Source organism: Chelmon rostratus, chromosome 11 (assembly GCF_017976325.1).
Source record: "Chelmon rostratus isolate fCheRos1 chromosome 11, fCheRos1.pri, whole genome shotgun sequence".
Taxonomy (NCBI): Eukaryota; Metazoa; Chordata; class Actinopteri; order Chaetodontiformes; family Chaetodontidae; genus Chelmon; species Chelmon rostratus.
The window spans coordinates 15964508-15982560 of NC_055668.1; the positions used below are offsets into that span (position 1 = coordinate 15964508).

At 44.2% G+C, this 18053-nt stretch overlaps 1 protein-coding gene across 2 annotated transcripts; it reads left to right on the top strand.

Annotated features, from left to right (window-relative positions):
* Window positions 1–1345: 1345 nt before the first annotated feature.
* Window positions 1346–12541, top strand: LOC121613762 (phosphatidylinositol 3,4,5-trisphosphate 3-phosphatase and dual-specificity protein phosphatase PTEN). 2 transcript variants are annotated; one of them, XM_041947380.1, is made up of 10 exons: window positions 1346–2331; window positions 6214–6298; window positions 6456–6500; window positions 6593–6636; window positions 6817–7055; window positions 7408–7549; window positions 9229–9297; window positions 9828–9994; window positions 10933–11214; window positions 11416–12541. In XM_041947380.1, exons 1-10 carry the CDS (start codon window positions 2253–2255, stop codon window positions 11599–11601), a joined length of 1338 nt encoding a protein of 445 aa, XP_041803314.1. In that variant the 5' UTR covers window positions 1346–2252; the 3' UTR covers window positions 11602–12541. The 2 variants fall into 2 exon arrangements, with proteins under 2 accessions (XP_041803314.1, XP_041803315.1); XM_041947381.1 differs by lacking the exon at window positions 9229–9297 and having other exon boundaries at window positions 1347–2331.
* Window positions 12542–18053: the final 5512 nt, after the last annotated feature.

The window sequence follows — 18053 nt, forward strand, 5'->3', positions numbered from 1 at the left end:
CTAACCCTATTTTAACACCCTAAAATGTGATGCACTACCTGCAGGGGCACACAGGTGTGAAGGTTATGCAAGGATGCTTATTTAGATATGGAAATGTCATGACAGATGTTATGTGGAATGGTTTGCATAGTCATGTTACATGGGACATGGGTTGAGATATGGATGTGAAGGCCCTCTCATCCTGTGGCTGGAGCTCTTACAGTAACGGGCCTTGCCTCCAGAACATACACACATGCAGTGATTTTTCCGGTGTGGTGGAAATGCACCTGAGATTAAACTTTTTTTTCTTTTTCACAGAAATTCAATTAAACTGCCAATTAGTTTTCCAATTAATCGTTTAATGAATTTGTCTATAATGTCAGAAAAAATGGGATCACAGTTTCCCAGAATCCAAGGTGACATATTCACATTGTTTGTTTTGTTTAACCAGCAGTCCAAAACCAAAAATGTTCAATTTACAATCATAAAGTAATAAGAAAACCAGTGGAGAATTCCATTTAAGCAGTAGGAACCAGTGATTTTTGACACTTAAAAGAATTGTTAATTGATCGTTTCAAATCGAATCCAAGCCCTGTAAAGCCCTGTTATTATCCATATCTTACCATGTATAATCCAAATAATCAAGGCAATATTATACACTCTTTTTGTATATAATGCACATATATAGTAGGTTTTTATTTTGTATCCGTTATTATTGTCTATTTGCTATTTTTCTACATCTCCTCTTTATTCTTGCTATTATTGCTGTCTGTAACATCTTAATGCCCAGTAAAGTTATATCTTATCTTACCTTATCTTAAAACCCCACCCTCTACCCTACAACTTACTTCAGATAAATACTGTGGCTGCGTCCTCATCTACTTTTTGTAAAGTGTTAATGAGGAAGCATTATTTGTTATTATTGCTGTCACTGTTGTTGTTAATGAAAATATAATACAATGTAGGTTATGAATGTATTTTCAACGTTATTATGCATAATTTTTTGTCACTTTTAGTATGCGTCAATGAAAACTATGTAAACAAATGTTGTCCTTTTTCAATTTCTATGGGCCATGCAATTAACATCGCAGGTATAATCTAGGATTAATGTGAGGAGACTGTATGAAGAACGCAATGAGGGTGCTGCAATTTTTATTAATGTACAAATGTAAACATGATAAAAGTAACGTGGATTGATAGGTTGCATGGATGTATTTTCTATAGGCTGAAATGACAGTTTAAACCGCGAAAAGTGACATTATGTTGGAAACTTCCCTAATTACAGCCACACGTGATCACTTTGACAGAAGGGAGCGTCGCATGCGGACTCACTTTATCCTTCCGCCAGAAGCACGAAATAACTCCATTGTTGCGCTGTTCCGGGTTAAAACAATTACTTATGTCAGTATTAGTTCATATTAATCTAATATCAATTGTTAAGACAATATTGGTTTAGATTGCATTCATCGGTTTTAATTAAACAGTGGAACTATATAGTGAAGGCGGTGTGATATTTGTTCTAAAATCCCAGCCTGCTCTACCTTCTTTTTTTCCTTCGGTGGAGGCCATGATGGGAGCCTGAGAGTTCAGCTGGAGCGAGAGGAACGAGAAAAGAAGATGATTCCCCGGGACGGAACTGACAAACCAATCTGTGCAGATTTCTGATCTTTGTATAGTCCATATACATTTAAGGTGGAGCCTGTCACTTTTTTCAGATGTGTTCTTGGCAATCAGTCGATGACAATGTTGAATCGTTAGGGGGCTTTTGGATCGAAAAAGGAGGTAGCATTAGCTATTGTTGCTAGCTAGCTGTGCTAGCTAGCTAGTTAGCTAGCGAGCTAGCTACGTCTGAGTGACTGGATACGGTTTTCGGGAACCGGTGAGTTCTCTATCCTCTCGCTCTCAATCGCGGCGGCTGCGATTGAGCCATCGGCGTGGACCGTGCCCGGCATCTGAAGGTTTTTTTGAGGACAACTGCATGTATTTTATTCGGGGGTATTTGCAAGACGAATTGCAGGATTGGGAAAGTCGGGCCTGCACGGAGGAGCAGAGCAAGGCCCGTCTTTATGATCCTGAGGAAGCCTTTCTAATCCTACCGACAGCCACTGCTAGATCTGCTGGCTAGCACGTCTCTGCGAGGACCTGCAAAATTCAGAGAGCAGCCAGCGACCGAGATCAGACCCACTGACTGCAACACACACGACCAGACGGTCAATAGCAGAAAAAACTGTTTTTCATCATTTACCCCATATAGACTCCTGTCACCTGCTACAATGGCTGCGATTATAAAAGAAATGGTCAGCCGGAACAAAAGGAGATATCAAGAAGATGGGTTCGACCTGGACTTAACATGTATCCTTCCCTGCCTTCCTTATTTTCACGGTACCCAGGACAGTGGCTAGTAATGTGTAATAGCTGCTCTGAGTAGAAGTACTGGAACCAGAAATGGTGGAGTAACGTGAGGTGCTTAGCTTCCCTGCTACTTAGCTAGCTGGCTAGTTGGTCAGACAGCGCAGCTTTGCTGTCACCCAGCATGTTTGAAAGATGGTGGATCTGTCAAACCAGCACGCATAAATGTCACAGTCATATTATAGCTGGAAAACCCCGTCCGACGAGACATAAGTGTGTGTTTAATGAAAAACGACAGGGCATTTAACTTGCATACCAGTCACCCAGCGGTGGACCTAGCTTGGGGTTGTGAAATTGTTAGTGGCATTAAGTCAGTATTTATTTTAACCAGTTGGTGTTCGAAGGCGGGTGGATGTTGTCGACTATTTCTCTCACAGTGTCTTCATATCTGCTTTTTTTCTGTTTGTACATATAGATAGTCCATGTGTAACTTCATTATTTGGCAGGATTCTGGTTTATGATTGAAATAGCTGGAAAGACTAACATCCCTGTAAGCTCACCCTCACCTTTCCTCACCTCACCTGTGTCCTCCATGGGTGAGTATTCATCAATGAATTTCAGCAAATCAGATTAGCTTTTTCCTTTCCCTTTATAGAGATTTAAGAATTGCTATTTGAGGCCCATCTGCAGGACTCATTTCTCATCTGTTACCACTGATAATAGTTGACCTGGTTCCCCAGTGCAGTATCGTTGGTACCAGTAAAGTTGGTAAAGTTGGTACTCACTCGGCTGATGGTGAACTTGATTTGGCAAGTGATGTGGTTGCCCTTGGCCAGCTAAATGTAAAACCTTAACATGTGAAAGTGCTGAGACTGGGTCGTGGTCATAGTTGTGATGTACGCGTGCATGACTTTGAGTCTTGAGTGGGATATTTCTGGTTTGAAACGAGTAGTAGATTGATGGATGAGTCAGTCGACACAAGGTACACCTGCAGCAGTTTTGATCATCTATCGTTTGTAGTGGTTATGGGGGTTTTTGTTCCTGTTTTATGGGGGAAAAAAACTCAAAGTGAGAAATTGCTGCTTTTCTCAGACTTCCGTGGGATAAAATTGAATAACTTTGGGTTTTGGACCGTTGGTCAGATAAAACATCAAAAAAGATGTCAACTTGGGCTCTGGAAAATAGTGTAAGGCATTTCTAACTATTGATCTCTACGGATCAAGTGATTAATTGAGTTATCTAAGAAAATTATTTTGCAGATGAATCAATAATGAAATGACTTAGTAGCAGCCCTATTTGGTTTCGTACGGCATGTAAAATATTAAACAGGCCTCGGTATTTGTGGTATAATTTGCTCTGGTTATTATCAGTATTGTTGCATTAACTTGGGAACATTGCTGATTAACATTTTTCTTTTCCCAGAGGGGCACTTTGATTTCATACAGCCGCTACAGATTACATGTTGAACTGAATTCAGGTGGAACTGTCAGCTGGGATGTATGTGTGCCCACATGTGTGCATCACAGTGTTTGATCAAATGTTTCTCACCTGGTTTTATCTTGAGGGTAACGCTTGTGTCATGTGGCGGGACTCTTGTGTTGCGCTTCTACAGCTTTGTGCAGGTGTGCCGGGGGCACGCCACTCAAAAGTGCCATCTTTCTTTGGCTTGAAGTCTCCCCTTGTTCAGATGTGGGCCCTTTCGAACTATGCCTTTTATCATTTTTGGCATGCTGTCTAAAAACAATACAGGCTCTCTGCAGTTATGTAATGCAGTATCACAGTTCTGGGAATTGCCCTTAAAATAGAGTTGCCAGTGATCTTGTATCAGTGTTGCTGTCTGAGTGCTCTCTCTCTCTCTTAGCCTCTCAACCCACCACCTCTCCTCTGCTCTTTTTCTTTACTACTCCCACTCTAATTCTCCCTCCCTCTGCTTGCCCCCTTTCCTCTGCTCTCCTCCTTTCCTGTCCTCCCCACCCCCTCCTCGCTCAGTGCTCGCCGGTTCCCACTCTCCCTTTCCCCCCTCTCTCTTGCTCTCAGTTGTGGATTTGGCGTATGCATAGAGCTGAGGCAGGGCTGGCTTTAAAGAAAAGGCGTGCCTGAAACGGCAGATTTTCTTTCTTTCTTTTTCTTTTCCCCTCCTACTTGGAGCTTCCGTCGGGGGTCCCGTATGTGCGTTTCCTCCCAGCTGAGGCTCTCCTGGGAGCTGTGCAGCTTTTTAAAAACACTTATAACAGTCTGACTGGGATCTCTTTGCCATTTACAAGGGTTAGAGAAGCCCATCACATAGCACGGAAAACCTGTATTTGGCTCCTAATTAGGTCTTAGAGGAAAAAATGGGCTGGTTTGTACAGATAGGCTACTACAGGGAAGTGGCTCGACAGTATGCAAATAATACCATAGGTTTACTGTTGTGCTCATGCATCAAGGCCTGTGTTGACCATACCTCAGCTGCATTAGGGCCCTTGTTAAATTCAACAAGGTTTTATTGAAGATTGCCATGTGTTACTTTTCCTAGCTAAAAATATTTGCAGCTGCAGTGTTCTTTGTGTATGTGTCTACTTGTTCTGGATTCCTACATTTTTCTATCCTAGCAGGTCTACTGATTGAACAGTGAACTGTTTGTGTGCATGTGCTGTGTGCACCATGAAAAGGGCTGTTCTTCTGCTTTTTGCATGTGCAGGTACTTGCATGTGTGCACACTTGCAAAGTTGAGGATTATGTAGAGCCCGCCGCACTTTCTCACCAGAATTGTCAGACACGTGTGTTAAATTTTTCTGACCAGTTATAAAGTGATTTGACTCTGGAAAAATATGGTCTGCTCAAAATGAAACAGACATATCCAATTAGAATTATTCAGCTTTTCTATTTCTGACACCGTGGCACAGGAAGTGTAAGAAAAGGTTGCCCTTTAGTCAGTGGTTAAAGTGTGAAATCCCAGAGCTTATGGCGACAAGCAGACTTCAGTTACAGGTAGGCGTTGCAGCCGAGCCTCAAAGACATGCATGCCAACTCAATTATTCTTTTCACTGCGAAATGACACTGATATGTGCCTTTAAGATTGTATGTATGTCACCATATAATTGGTCGTGACATTTCCTATCACTACCCTGTGCTGAAATACGGAGCCTTGTTTGATGATGTAAGGCAACTGTAAAGGCAGGTGCAGCACGAGAGAAGTGGCGCAGCCAGAAGTTAAACTTGTCGTGTGCATGGTTTCCGAGGCGTTGTTTTGCTTCTTGTCCATCACTGAATGTCATAGGTGCTGCTGCATGTGCAGTGTGCAAGCCGTAACACAAAGGACACTTGTTCGATGGAGCGTTTGGGTTTTTTTTTTTTTCTTCTACCTGCGTGTGTTCATGCTGCCTTCGTTCGATCCCGCAGATATGCAAATTGGTCCGGCTGCGCTCGAGAGAGATAAGGCGGACATTTGCGATCATCCCAATATAACTTTGGGCTCTAAAAATAAATGCAGGTCAGGGAGCGGAGACTGTCCTCGTGCACCCACATGTGGGGCTGGCTCGTGCAGGAGCACTGTTACTCCCGTCCTCTCTGCCTGTTTCGCACTGTCAAGGCCATCTGTCACAACACACACACACACTGATCAGTGCCCCCTCCTCTATGCGCCCATCTATCCATAACTTCAATGACACCCTTATATTGACATTGGCTGAAACTTTTTCATGCTCTGCTGCTTGTCTCTGCATTTTTGTAATTGTGTTCCAATGTTGAATTCTTATAGAAAGCAATTTCTTTTAGATTAAAAGGAAAAAAAAAGCAATTCATTTTAGCCTCCTGGTACTGCTGTTGAAAGCATAGGTAGACCTACTTATTCTTCAGTGTGGTGCTGGGTGCCTCGGTACATTTCCTTAACTCCTGCCCGAACAGATATCTACCCAAACATCATTGCTATGGGCTTTCCAGCAGAGAGACTCGAAGGCGTGTACAGAAACAATATAGACGATGTAGTACGGTGAGTTGTGTTACTTCTGCTTCTGCCATGCAACCATAGAAAAGTGAAATGAACGCGAAATGCATTGTGTTTGTCTTTTCATTTTGCTCTGGCAGTGGATCTCATATCGATGTAATAAATGTATTCTCTACCTGCTTATGTTTTCTCTTGCAAACAGGTTTTTGGATTCAAAGCATAAAAACCATTACAAAATCTACAACCTGTAAGTGTCCCACGCATACCCGAACTGCTCTTTGTTGACTTAATAGCTTCCTCTGTGTGTTAGCTAACTGGATTTTGTTCCTCCCATTTCAGCTGCGCAGAAAGACACTACGATGCTGCCAAATTTAACTGCAGAGGTAGGCAGCTTTACGTGGTCTGCAGACGCTTTCGCACTTTAAAAATCAAACAAAAAAAATGGTCTCACAGAACGTCCACTGTGTCTTCTTCCTCCCTGTCCCGTCTCCTCTGACCTGTCTGCATCCCCTCCCCTCCTCTGGTTGCAACTTTGCGTGGGCCCGCATCCCGTCACGCATCAGTTGCACAGTACCCCTTCGAAGACCACAACCCTCCTCAGCTGGAGCTAATTAAGCCGTTTTGTGAAGACCTGGACCAGTGGCTCAGCGAGGATGACAATCACGTGGCGGCCATCCACTGTAAGGCCGGGAAGGGCCGCACTGGAGTCATGATCTGCGCCTATCTCCTCCATCGAGGCAAATTCCTGGAGGCCCAAGAAGCGCTGGACTTTTACGGTGAAGTCAGGACAAGGGACAAGAAGGTGAGCAATTAACCGCAGGCCACATGGCTCAATAAAGCAGCTCTTTGTCACTTCAGATCACTTGTTGCAGATAGGGCTGCAGCTGACGATCATTTTCACTATTAAATAGTCTACAGATTACTTCCTTGATTAATCAAGTTAATGATAGAAAATTGTGAAAAATTGTGTTTTCCCACAGCCTAAAGAGACATATTTAAAAAATCTACAGATATTAGACTTATACATCAATTTTTTTATTGAAGTGATTTTGTGAATTTAATTTTTGTTTTAGTTTCAGTTTCAGTTGCAAACACAGAGGAGTGGATGTCATTCGTGCATCTTGGATTTCTCAACACCGTTTCTGTCGTTGCAGGGAGTAACGATCCCGAGCCAGCGCCGCTATGTATACTACTACAGCTACCTACTGAAGAACCAGCTAGAGTACAAGCCGGTGGCGCTCCTCTTCCACAAAATGGTGTTCGAGACTCTCCCCATGTTCAGCGGGGGCACCTGCAGTGAGTCACGCTCATGTTCAACTTTAACTCCAAACTAGGGCGTAGGCATGCATAGCGCTGTTCAAACGGAACGAGAGCCTTGGATGTGTTGTGCACTGTAGGGCTCACCCACGCTGCAGTTTAGCACCATAGAACAGGAGAGGGTCATCTATGGTAGAGCTGAGTCGCCCCGCGCCGGGATTTTAAAACCGAATCAAGTGTGGCTGAATTCGCTGCAGTATTTTTGGACCTTTTGACAATCAAGGGCAAGCTCTTATTGATTAAGTCTTCCTGTTGCTGCTTACGACAAGGCCAACTTATTCTTTGCCCACTTTAAAAAACGTTGACTCAGATCCACTGTCCTGTTTGTCATAAAGGAAATTTTAAATGTTCGCTCACTGAAGAAAAGCACATGAAAGCAGAAATCGATCGCCTTCTAAGAATTTTGATATCTCAGGCATTTGAGCCATCATTTATTATTTTTTTCACTTCCTCAGAAGAATTGCCTTTCTAGGAGTCAGGCTGCGTGCGTTCATTTGTTCACACTCTGCTGCGTACAACTTTTTTGTGCACGGTATTAAGAAGAATTACAATATGCACCGTTCAAAAAGAATGGAGCACCTCCAGCCCTGCATTAGTGAAGTAAACTACACCGACACACCGGACAGAGCAGTAAAAGCCACATCAGCATGCTTTACTTACACATAACCAGGAAGTAACTAAAAGGCAGTAAAGGAATTAAATGTATTGGTCAGAGATTTATTGTAACACTGGTACCACAGCGCTTGATTGTTAATAAGTAGTTACTTCCAGTCATCCATAAGTATTTGCATATCACTGCATGTTTGCTCAGACCTTGAATGGTATGACTTTGTAGTAAAATGTGTGTGTATTGCAAACAGTGGCGCTTGTTGTCCCTTGCGTTTAGTGGAAGAGTGACACAGATGTGTCGACATGTTAATGCTCTGTATTTTACTGCATGTAGAAAACACTTCTTGGTGGTTTAAAAGTTCTGTGCTATGGTCAAATAATCTTTTTTTTCTGCGCAAACATGTCTGAGTCACACAATGTTGCACCTCTCTTGTACCTGAATTTTTAAACTAACGGCCAGAAAAGGCACCTCTTCTTCCTTTACTTCTGTGGCTTTTTAAACCCTAACACCTGACTGTGCTGAACAGCCACGACTCTATTGATCCTTCTCTTTCCTCCTAACTAAAAAAAAAAAGAAGGCCCTATTCTGAGTTTGACGTCTTCATACTGGTGCGCACGCACACACACACACACACACACACACACCACCCTTCTCTAGCGTCAGGCTTTAGCGCACCTCGACAGTAAAAGAGGAGAAGCCAGCTTGTTCGACATAACCCAACATCACACGTCTCTGTTCAACAGTTTAATCCAACGAAGAAAAACTCAGATGTTCTGTGGTCGTTTGTGATCGTCAGCAGTCTCAAGTTCCCCCTTTCCTCCTTCCCCTTTGTGTAACTCACACACGCCAGGTCCCATGTCGAATGTTCAAGATGCACACCTCCGCTTAAAAAGCCACACACTGTACGCTGTTTGTAAGTGAAAGCTATGTAGATGCCGATATCTGTAAATACTTGTGTGGAGCTCTTGTGTTTGTGCCTGCTGTGCTGTCAAGCCCCTGACAGGCCAGCCGAGCCCTGTTTGTGATAATCTCCTTCTTTCTCTCTAAGGGGACAGTACCGTTAAAAACAGGAGCGAGCCGACCCCTCAGGGCTTCAAGAAAGGGAATTGGCATTGGGGTAAATGAGCCTTTCATCCATTATTATTATTTCACTCATTTGCTTTTATATGGCCCCAGAGATCCACCAGGAAGGAGCAGTCTGAGGTAGACATGTTGCCTAGCAGGACAGGACTAGTTCACAGGCATATGATGTCATCTCAAACACCCACCACCACCAATCTTGACAGGAAGAAAGAAGGTTAAAATTCTTCTATATGCAACGTGTTGCGCTGGTCCAAGACCAAACCGTGACTGTCTATCAGAATAGGGTCCTGTGTCTCTGGTTCTGGGTCTCTTTGGGTGTTCCCTTTCTTCTCCTTAATTGTGATATAATGTTTTGCACTTATTCAGTGGGGGGGGGTGATGGCGTGCTGTGCTGTTTCTTTTGTCAACTCCTGTAACAACACTGTTAATCCTGTCTCACTCTCTTGATTCACTCCTCTGTCACTCACTCTTCTTGTGTTTTCTGTCTGTTCCACTCACAAATCTCATAATCTTGCCCCACCCCCTACCTCCCCCCTCCCTGTGCAACGTCGACACTCTTTGCAGATCCCCAGTTTGTGGTGTACCAGCTGAAAGTGAAGATTCACACGTCGAACCCCGCTCACACGCGGCGCGAGGACAAGCACATGTTTTTTGAATTCCCCCAGCCGCTGCCAGTTTGTGGAGACATCAAAGTGGAGTTCTTCCATAAACAGAATAAGATGATGAAGAAGGTTAGTTGCGTGTGTGCGTGCGTCCGTGTGTGTGTGTGCGCGCGCGCAGGGGCTTTTATTGTAGCTTAATTTGCTTGGTACTTGTTGCCGACAAATTTCTGTTGGTCATTAAGAGCTTATTCCAGCTGTTGATTGTCCTGACCTCTGCTAGTCAAAGAACAATCAGCAGGCATTTGACGAAGCATTTTCTCACTCAGCCGGCTGCCAACAATTACGCTTTAAAGGACAAGGCTGACATCATTCTGTATTTTATTTTTACTGCCAACAAATCCCATGAAAACACCAAAACCAAAAGTCTAGTATTTTTTTGTGTCACTAAAACCTAATAATAGCTTATTGCCTTAGTGCCATAGACCTCCATTGTTGTCCAGAAACTCTTAAAAACACATAAGTTAGCCTCATCGCCACACTGGTTGACAAGCATGGGCACGGTAGTTTATTTTGAGTCAGTCCCACATTCACCGTCCTGCTGCTGTAAATACTCACTAATGCAACAACAGCGTATTAATCCACGGCTGAAAATAGTCCCCACATGCACTATGTACTCCTTTTTGGGTAATGTTTGCTCAAACCTAGAGTGCCTAAAGGCTCAGTAATTTCCTAAAACAGCTGGGTGTTTCAGGGTGTTTCGGGGCCTTTTTCTGAAAATGAACCTATATTTGTGAACAGTCTTTAAAGATTCGCAACTTCAGTAGAAGCAAATGGGCTTGGGGCTGAGTGCACAGACAGGGTAGGGAAGTCAGAACGTACTGACAGACAGACTAACACATTGCTGGCTTTGTTCTTTTAATGAGATTTGTTGACAATTATAAAAACATAGAATAACGCCAGCTTAGCCAGCTGTAGCCTATAAGCAAATGAAATCAAAAGTTCCTTTGAATGCTCTATTTCATCCAATTTCTCATTGCACCTCATCTCTCCTCACCTCTGCCACCCAGGACAAAATGTTCCACTTCTGGGTGAACACCTTCTTCATCCCTGGACCAGAGGAGAGCGGGGACAAGATGGAGAACGGGGCGGTGAACAATGCAGACAGCCAGCAGGGGGTACCGGCACCGGGCCAGGGCCAGCCACAGAGCGCCGAGTGCAGGGACAGCTGCAGGGAAAGCGGCAGGGAAAGCGACAGGGACAGGGACTACCTCATCCTGACGCTCACTAAGAACGACTTGGACAAGGCCAACAAAGACAAAGCTAACCGCTACTTCTCGCCAAACTTCAAGGTAAAGATTTAATTTAGATATTAGCAGGGTAAATGGATGGCATGTTGATCGATGCTTATCTCCCAGTCTGTTATTGAATAAGCTAATTACTTTGCTGTCAAATCGGTCAGTATTTTCATGGAGAGAGCAATGACGAGACTTGTTTATGATCATTTTTTTTAAATGGCGTGGACTGAAATTGGTTTTAATTTGCAATTCCAGGTGAAGTTGTATTTTACGAAAACCGTGGAGGAGCCTTCGAATTCTGAGGCAAGCACTTCGACATCCGTCACCCCGGACGTTAGCGACAATGAGCCAGACCATTATCGATACTCTGACACCACTGACTCTGATCCGGAAAATGAACCTTTTGATGAAGAGCAGCACACGCAAATCACAAAAGTGTGAACTCTTTTTAAACAGGAAAAGAAGAAATTATACACGAGAGAAAAAAAGGAGAAAACTTGAATATAAACTCAAAAGAAGAACCTTTGTCCCTTCCCTCCCCCAGACGGCAATAGAATATCATCATGTCAAATGCCAATTTTAGGGAAAAAAAGATAAATATCCTGACCAATATATTGTTTTTTTTATTTTTCTTTTTTCTTTGGCACGGCCATGTACCATGTGCGAGGTATTGACACTGTTGCCCCATGGGAAAAGGTGCTGTAGCTATAAAAATGTATTTATCTATATATATATACTCACGTATATGTATATACATATATACATGCATATATAAACAAACATTTTTTTGTGTCAAAGACAATGGAAAGAGTACCACAATCAGGAGACGGGAGGTGAAGTGTGGGAGAAGTTAGAATGATATACTAGGACTATGCTGCTCCTTCTCCTGTCTAAACCAAGGCCAGTGCTGCAGTCACTTTGTTTCACTCCCTCTCTTCTCCTCCTCCCCCCCCCCCCTTCTCCTCTCATCTTTTACTCTCCCTCCCCTCCATCCTATCCTCCTTCCTAGCCTCCTTTACTGTGAATGCTTCTTGTGCTCTTTGCAGGCTGTCTCACGTGACTTTTGGTCTTTGTGCAGTGCAAACTGCATGCGGGCAGTGGGTTGGGGGTGGGCGGGGTTATGAAGAGGCTGTGATGATGTCTAAAGCATTGCCATTCCTGTTCCCACTGTGTATACGTTAAATTATGCAGAACAAGGCATCCCATGTAATTGTTAATGTTTTTTTTTATCCTAAGATAATAAAAATATAATACACAAAACAGCAGGGAGACAAGTGTTTGCAATAATGTCAACACTACATTTAAAGGACAATGGTGATTTGCATGTATTGGAATTGGCGTCCATCCCTAATAAATGTATGCAATGTTGTCTTTTCTTAAAGAGACCAGCTTTGAGATGTGTCTTCTGCGTGGGGTTCCCCAGTGCTTTGAGTCATGCTCAGAAAATTACATCAGAGGTTTATGTAATGTTCTCCCTCCGCTGTTCGCAGTTAATGAAAATCATGCAGAATGAAAATGGAATTTTTATAATATGCAGTTGTCATCAAACGGCGGGGCCAATGCAGCCGTCAACTCGACACCAGCGCTGTCAACTAAAGCCGTAATTTTAAGTGACGGCGCCTGGCCCCCGTAATCTAAACTTTGAGCGTGTGCGAGGTGGAGCATGTGCAGCGAGTCGGGGAGGAAAAAATGCGCACAAGCGCCGAGCTTGATGAGAAAAATGCTGTAAAGCAGGTTGTCGTCGTCGCAGCTGCCGGAGCTGTGTTAACAGCAACTTCCTGCTTTAAAGGTCACGCTGCAAATAGCGGGTGGGACCTGAGGTAGGGAAGTGATGGAAGGATTATTATTAAAAGTTCAACTGAGGGCGCCGAGCCCACTTCAAACAAATAACTGACTCAACCAGGGAGCCGAGCATCTACATTAATGGCCGTCTATTGGCGAGCGAAAGCATATAAATCTGTTGAAGAGGCGCAGCAACAGTCTGCTTTCATTCTAACTTGACTGATAAGTGTGGTTCACACAGCTGAGCTTTCACTTTAATGGTTTCAAAATAGATGGTGAATTGTTGTCCTGCTTCTGCAGAGTAACAGTCCATTTCCTGAATTGATTTCAAAGCAAACTGACCCTTGAACTCTGATAAAACAACGTTTGCGAGCCAAAAAAGCAGCTGACCTCACACGAAACCATCAGTGTTGCATGCACAGCGGTTGCTGCTGCTTAATCAAGGCGTTCTCCACATGAGCTGAGCAGAGGAAGGAAAGGCTTCCAGCCCAGGAGGGAGGAGCGCGAGGCCTCGGGCAGGCCGGCCCGCTCTGCTTGCAGGCTTGTGCGACTCCCCCAAATGAAAGAGTAACAGGATTAACGACCGTGTCGCTGTGATAGGAGAGCAGAGAGTGGAAAGACCCTGGCTAAAGCATGGCCCAAAGTCTCCTGATAATAAAATAAAGTATGAATTAAACATATATATTTTAAAAAAAAATGTTCCACCCCCAGAGGCAGGCAGTCACATAATCCCCTTCTGCTCTATTAAGACTTGGTCCCCGGCTCTTTCGTGTTGATAGAGACATCAAAGCCAACCAGCGCAGCGTCAAATGAGACAGGCAGCAGTCGCAGGGGCCCGACTGTAATTGGCTGAGCTGAGAAGGAGGGAGCGACTCTGCGAGATTAATAATGAATGTGCTGTGCTGGGCTGAGGGAGACCAGAGAGAGATGCCTCAGCTCTCCACGGGCAGACGAGACTGAGGAGAGCGAAGGGGGCTGACTTCAGTGGAGCTCCAGAGTCCACGTCTTTGCTTTTGATTGCCCTCCTCATCTCACACACACACACACACACACACAAACACAGACACAGCGGCTGAAATATTAATACTCAATAATCAAAACACAGCTTCATTTGTATGTCTCGAGCACTGGCGCCTGCAAAAGATGTTCGTTTGTTTGATTTTTCGGCATCAACACCTCTCTTGAGATGAGACAAAAACGGAGGAGCTGGTGATGTGGAGGAATCTTTGCTTTTTATGTTTGAAGCTGAGTTTCCTTCCATTATGTGGGTCATATATATCCAGCCAAGAGTGTGATATGAAATTATATTTCTTTTACAATCTGCTGGTCAGCCTGTCCCATTAAGTCTGATGTGAGTCCATTACAGAAAGCCATTTCCAACAGGAAAAGAAAAAAATAGATGGAAAATTAACTATATTAATGTAAATATTCCACATTCATTCAAGTTTTCAGATACTAAACTAAAAGTATGAGATATTAGCCCCCTTTTTTCGCCTTTTCTATAACATGATAAGTCAAATTTATGAGAGACTAGAGGTCTTGAGGCGCATTAAAGGTCGAGAGTGTGGGGTCTAATGGCAGAAATGTAATATAATATTTATAGTTATGGTTTCATAAGTGTAGAATCACCTAAAAATAAGAATCATGTTTTCGCTACCCTAGAATGAGCTTTTTGTTTCTACAGAGGGAGCAGGTCCTCTTCCACAGAGTCCGCAATGTTGCATATACAGTAGCCCAGAAGGGACAATCCAAACACTCGCTCTGGAGAGCGCCTTTCGCAGTTTGAGCGGCCACAGTCGGGGAGGCGACCTCACCGCTAGATGGCACTAAATCACACAGGGCCGAAAAAAACTTGGGCCTGTGAATTCATGGCGTTGACCATGCTGTGTTGCACCTTTCACTCTTCTTCTTCTACTCCTCAGAAGAGGAATGGGTGTTTTATTGCTGCGCAGTGAAAGCACTGTATGTTTGGTTTGCAGACAGTAGTGAGACAGGAGTCAGTGGTGCAAATGCATCTTTTAAACTGTGTGAACCCTTCGTCCCGCTAACAGCCAAGCTTTATTTGCACAAAGACGAATAAAATGCCAGGGGCGCGTAACCAAAACAGTACAGCGTGACTGCACTGGCTAACGAGTTAGCAGTTAGCTCGCCAGCTACAGCCGTTCCCCGAGCAGCCCTGCAATAGCCACCAAGCTTCAAAAAACAAACATTTCACAAAGACACACAGTTTCACTTTCTCGTGTGACCTGGCCTAAGTCATTACAACAAAATTATAACGTGTGTCTCATAATATTGACCTACCAATGAGCATTTACCAGACAGAAGTTGTCATCTTTCCTTTTTTTTTTCTGGTGGTCATGGCCTTCCATAGAGTATGCATCAAACTATTGTGAAAAGGAAAAAAAAAAGCTAACACCAAAATATAGAGATTTAAGCGTAGCATTATGACCAAATGAGGGGGTGGGGGAGCGTGGGGGCGTCAGTCTGGCCTACAAAGAGAAGATAAGCCCAAGCTGGTAACCCCATTTCCCTTCCATCTGTTGGTAGCAGTTGTAGAGCATGGCTGCACTCACCAGGACCTGGCAACCCATCCCCCAAGCCCTCTTTCTCTGGCTGACTGCACAGCTGTGTTGCGTTTGGATTAGGCCAAGAATAAAACAGGAAGTAGAAATTAAACAAAAGCTTAAACACACACACACGCAGAAACACACACACACACGCTCTCACACAGGCAGTGTAAGTTACCAAAGACTCAGCAGCAAAGCGAGTGACAGCCTGTGGAAAAAGTGCACACACCCACACGTGTAGACCATCGCGATCGCACACAAATATACTACAGTACGAACAAAGTCATACTCTGCCTCCCACAGACTCACATAAGCCCGAGCAGGACCACAGGCGGATCGTTCCTCTGTGCCCACACTCGTGCTCACACATATGGTCTTTTTACATGCTAAGTGCCTCCCTGCCTCTCCTCCCCTCTTCATGGTGGTCCGCTGCGGCGGCTGATGAGGAAAACTAGCAAACATGCTCAATCTTGGGGCATGCCAGTGTAATGATGCTAACATGGGAGTATTTTGGTTACGGGACGACATCACAAACATTGCATCCATAACACAAACGACTATGAATGAGATAAAAGACGACGAACGCAGGTCGCTTTCTCGTGTACACTTGATCACCAGCACAGAGGCTTCGTTTCTCGCAGATTCTTTTAATTAATCCACTACATTAAAGCTGGAGTCGCATCCATTCATTGCTCGTGAGCTGTTATGCAAGAATCTTGCTTCATCTGGCCATTGTAGGCCATGAGTACCTGATGCTCATTCCGGATCACATGAAAACAACCCAAAAAAGCACCATTCAGACAGAAATCTGAGTAAACCCCACAACTAAGTAAATGAGCAGACATCAGGTGCTGAATGTTATCACTCCTCTGGCCTTGCACAACATTTTAGCTCTTGAGAAGTGACATTATTTTCTCTGCTGTGAACTTGATCCAGCGTTCAGCAAATCTTCACAGTGCTCTCTCTTCTTTTGCCCAAATGCACCAAAATAGCCCGGCGACAGCACGCCGGAAGCGCGCTGAACGAGGAAGAGGAACTGGGAAGGAGGAGAAGGGAGATGTTTGGGGAACACGTGGCCGCGCGACGAGTTTGTTTAGCTGGCAAGGTGCGCTTGATGGAAATCCGTTAAAGTGCTTCTCGTCATGACTTGGACCGGCTCTTAATGAATATACGGTAAATGTTCTCAGATGTTATTTTTACTGTCAGGACCTGAGTCACCTAATGAGTCACACGAGCTCTGCTTCTCTGCGTCTGTGTGTGTGAGTTTTTGTTGACATGGATTTGCCAGCATGCTTGTCAGTCTGCTTGTGTTTATGTGTGTCTTCGTGAATAAGAGAAGCACATGGAAACACTTACTGTACTGCTGTCGCCACTGACCCCTCCCCTTCCTCCTCCTCCTCCTCCACACACACACACACACAAGTACTTATTCCCTGTATGTGATCAATGAAGAGCACATGTGTGTCTATTGTACTGAATAACAGTCAACAAGCATTGCTTGAGGCGAAAAACATGGACAGAAGCATATCAGCTTTATCACAGGGCTCTACGTGCACACATCCAGCCAGCACACACACACACACACACACATTTCTACAGCAGCAACTTGTTTTTCTTGGCTTTCTGCGATACTGAAAAGTGCTCCTGCTGCAGGGCTTTTGTGTGTATGAATTTGTGCGCATGTGAAAATGTGCGTTCATACACCAGAATTTATCAGACTTTGACAGCCTCTGTTCTCTACCTGACTTTTACCCTGAAATCTTAGAGCGGGCGTAATCCTTCCCCCAAGCCTCTTCCTCGCTCTCTTCCCTCTCTCCATCTAGTGTCATCAGGAGGGTAATATGAGGCATATGGCTGCTGATGACAGTCCCTAATCCTCACGCTGATGACTGATAGTTACCCGCGCACTCCTCATCCCCATCTCGTCCTCACAGACCAAGAACAAGGGAGGGAGACGCACGTCGGCTGATACTCTTTGCTCAGCCTCAGCGTCCCTCCGCTCGCTGTCTCTCCCAGCTGAGAGTCATTATCTGAAATGACTGATGTGAGAACGGCTGATGGACAAGACCGATATTAGTGTTTGTGCCGGAGAGTGAAAGTTAGAAATGGTGCTGCAGACTTTCAGAGTGTCGGGGAACATAGATTGCTTCAGGGTTTTGCAGTTCATAAGATGCATCAAATAAAAGGAAAGCATACACTGTACATCTTGAGAGCATGCGGAGGATATAGCGCCACACACTTGAGTCCTGGCGGTTTTCAAAGGGTTAGCGTTTAAAGTTGATCACCCCCAGCAGACGATGCATCCAGAAACCGGTCTGCAACATTGCAGTTTAGGTCTTCCAGAGGTTTTTAATTGAGCCCATGAGTGAATGTTCGGAAATTTCGCAACATGTCCAAATGTTGCCAAAGTGTTTTTACGCTTGGATGGGGTTGAAACGTCGGCTTATTGATAAAAAGGCAACGTGACAAAGAGTTTGTTTGAGGACAAAGAGCTCCTCCAGTGACACAGATGTAAATGCCAGATTCCCATTATATGCATGCTTC

Bases quoted from the DNA above. Each gene is read 5' to 3' on its own strand.
- LOC121613762 (XM_041947380.1), top strand. From the start codon at position 2,253: ATGGCTGCGATTATAAAAGAAATGGTCAGCCGGAACAAAAGGAGATAT. The intron at 6,501-6,592 runs GTAAGTGTCCCA...CTCCCATTTCAG, and splicing joins CATTACAAAATCTACAACCT to CTGCGCAGAAAGACACTACG. The intron at 7,550-9,228 runs GTGAGTCACGCT...TTTCTCTCTAAG, and splicing joins GTTCAGCGGGGGCACCTGCA to GGGACAGTACCGTTAAAAAC.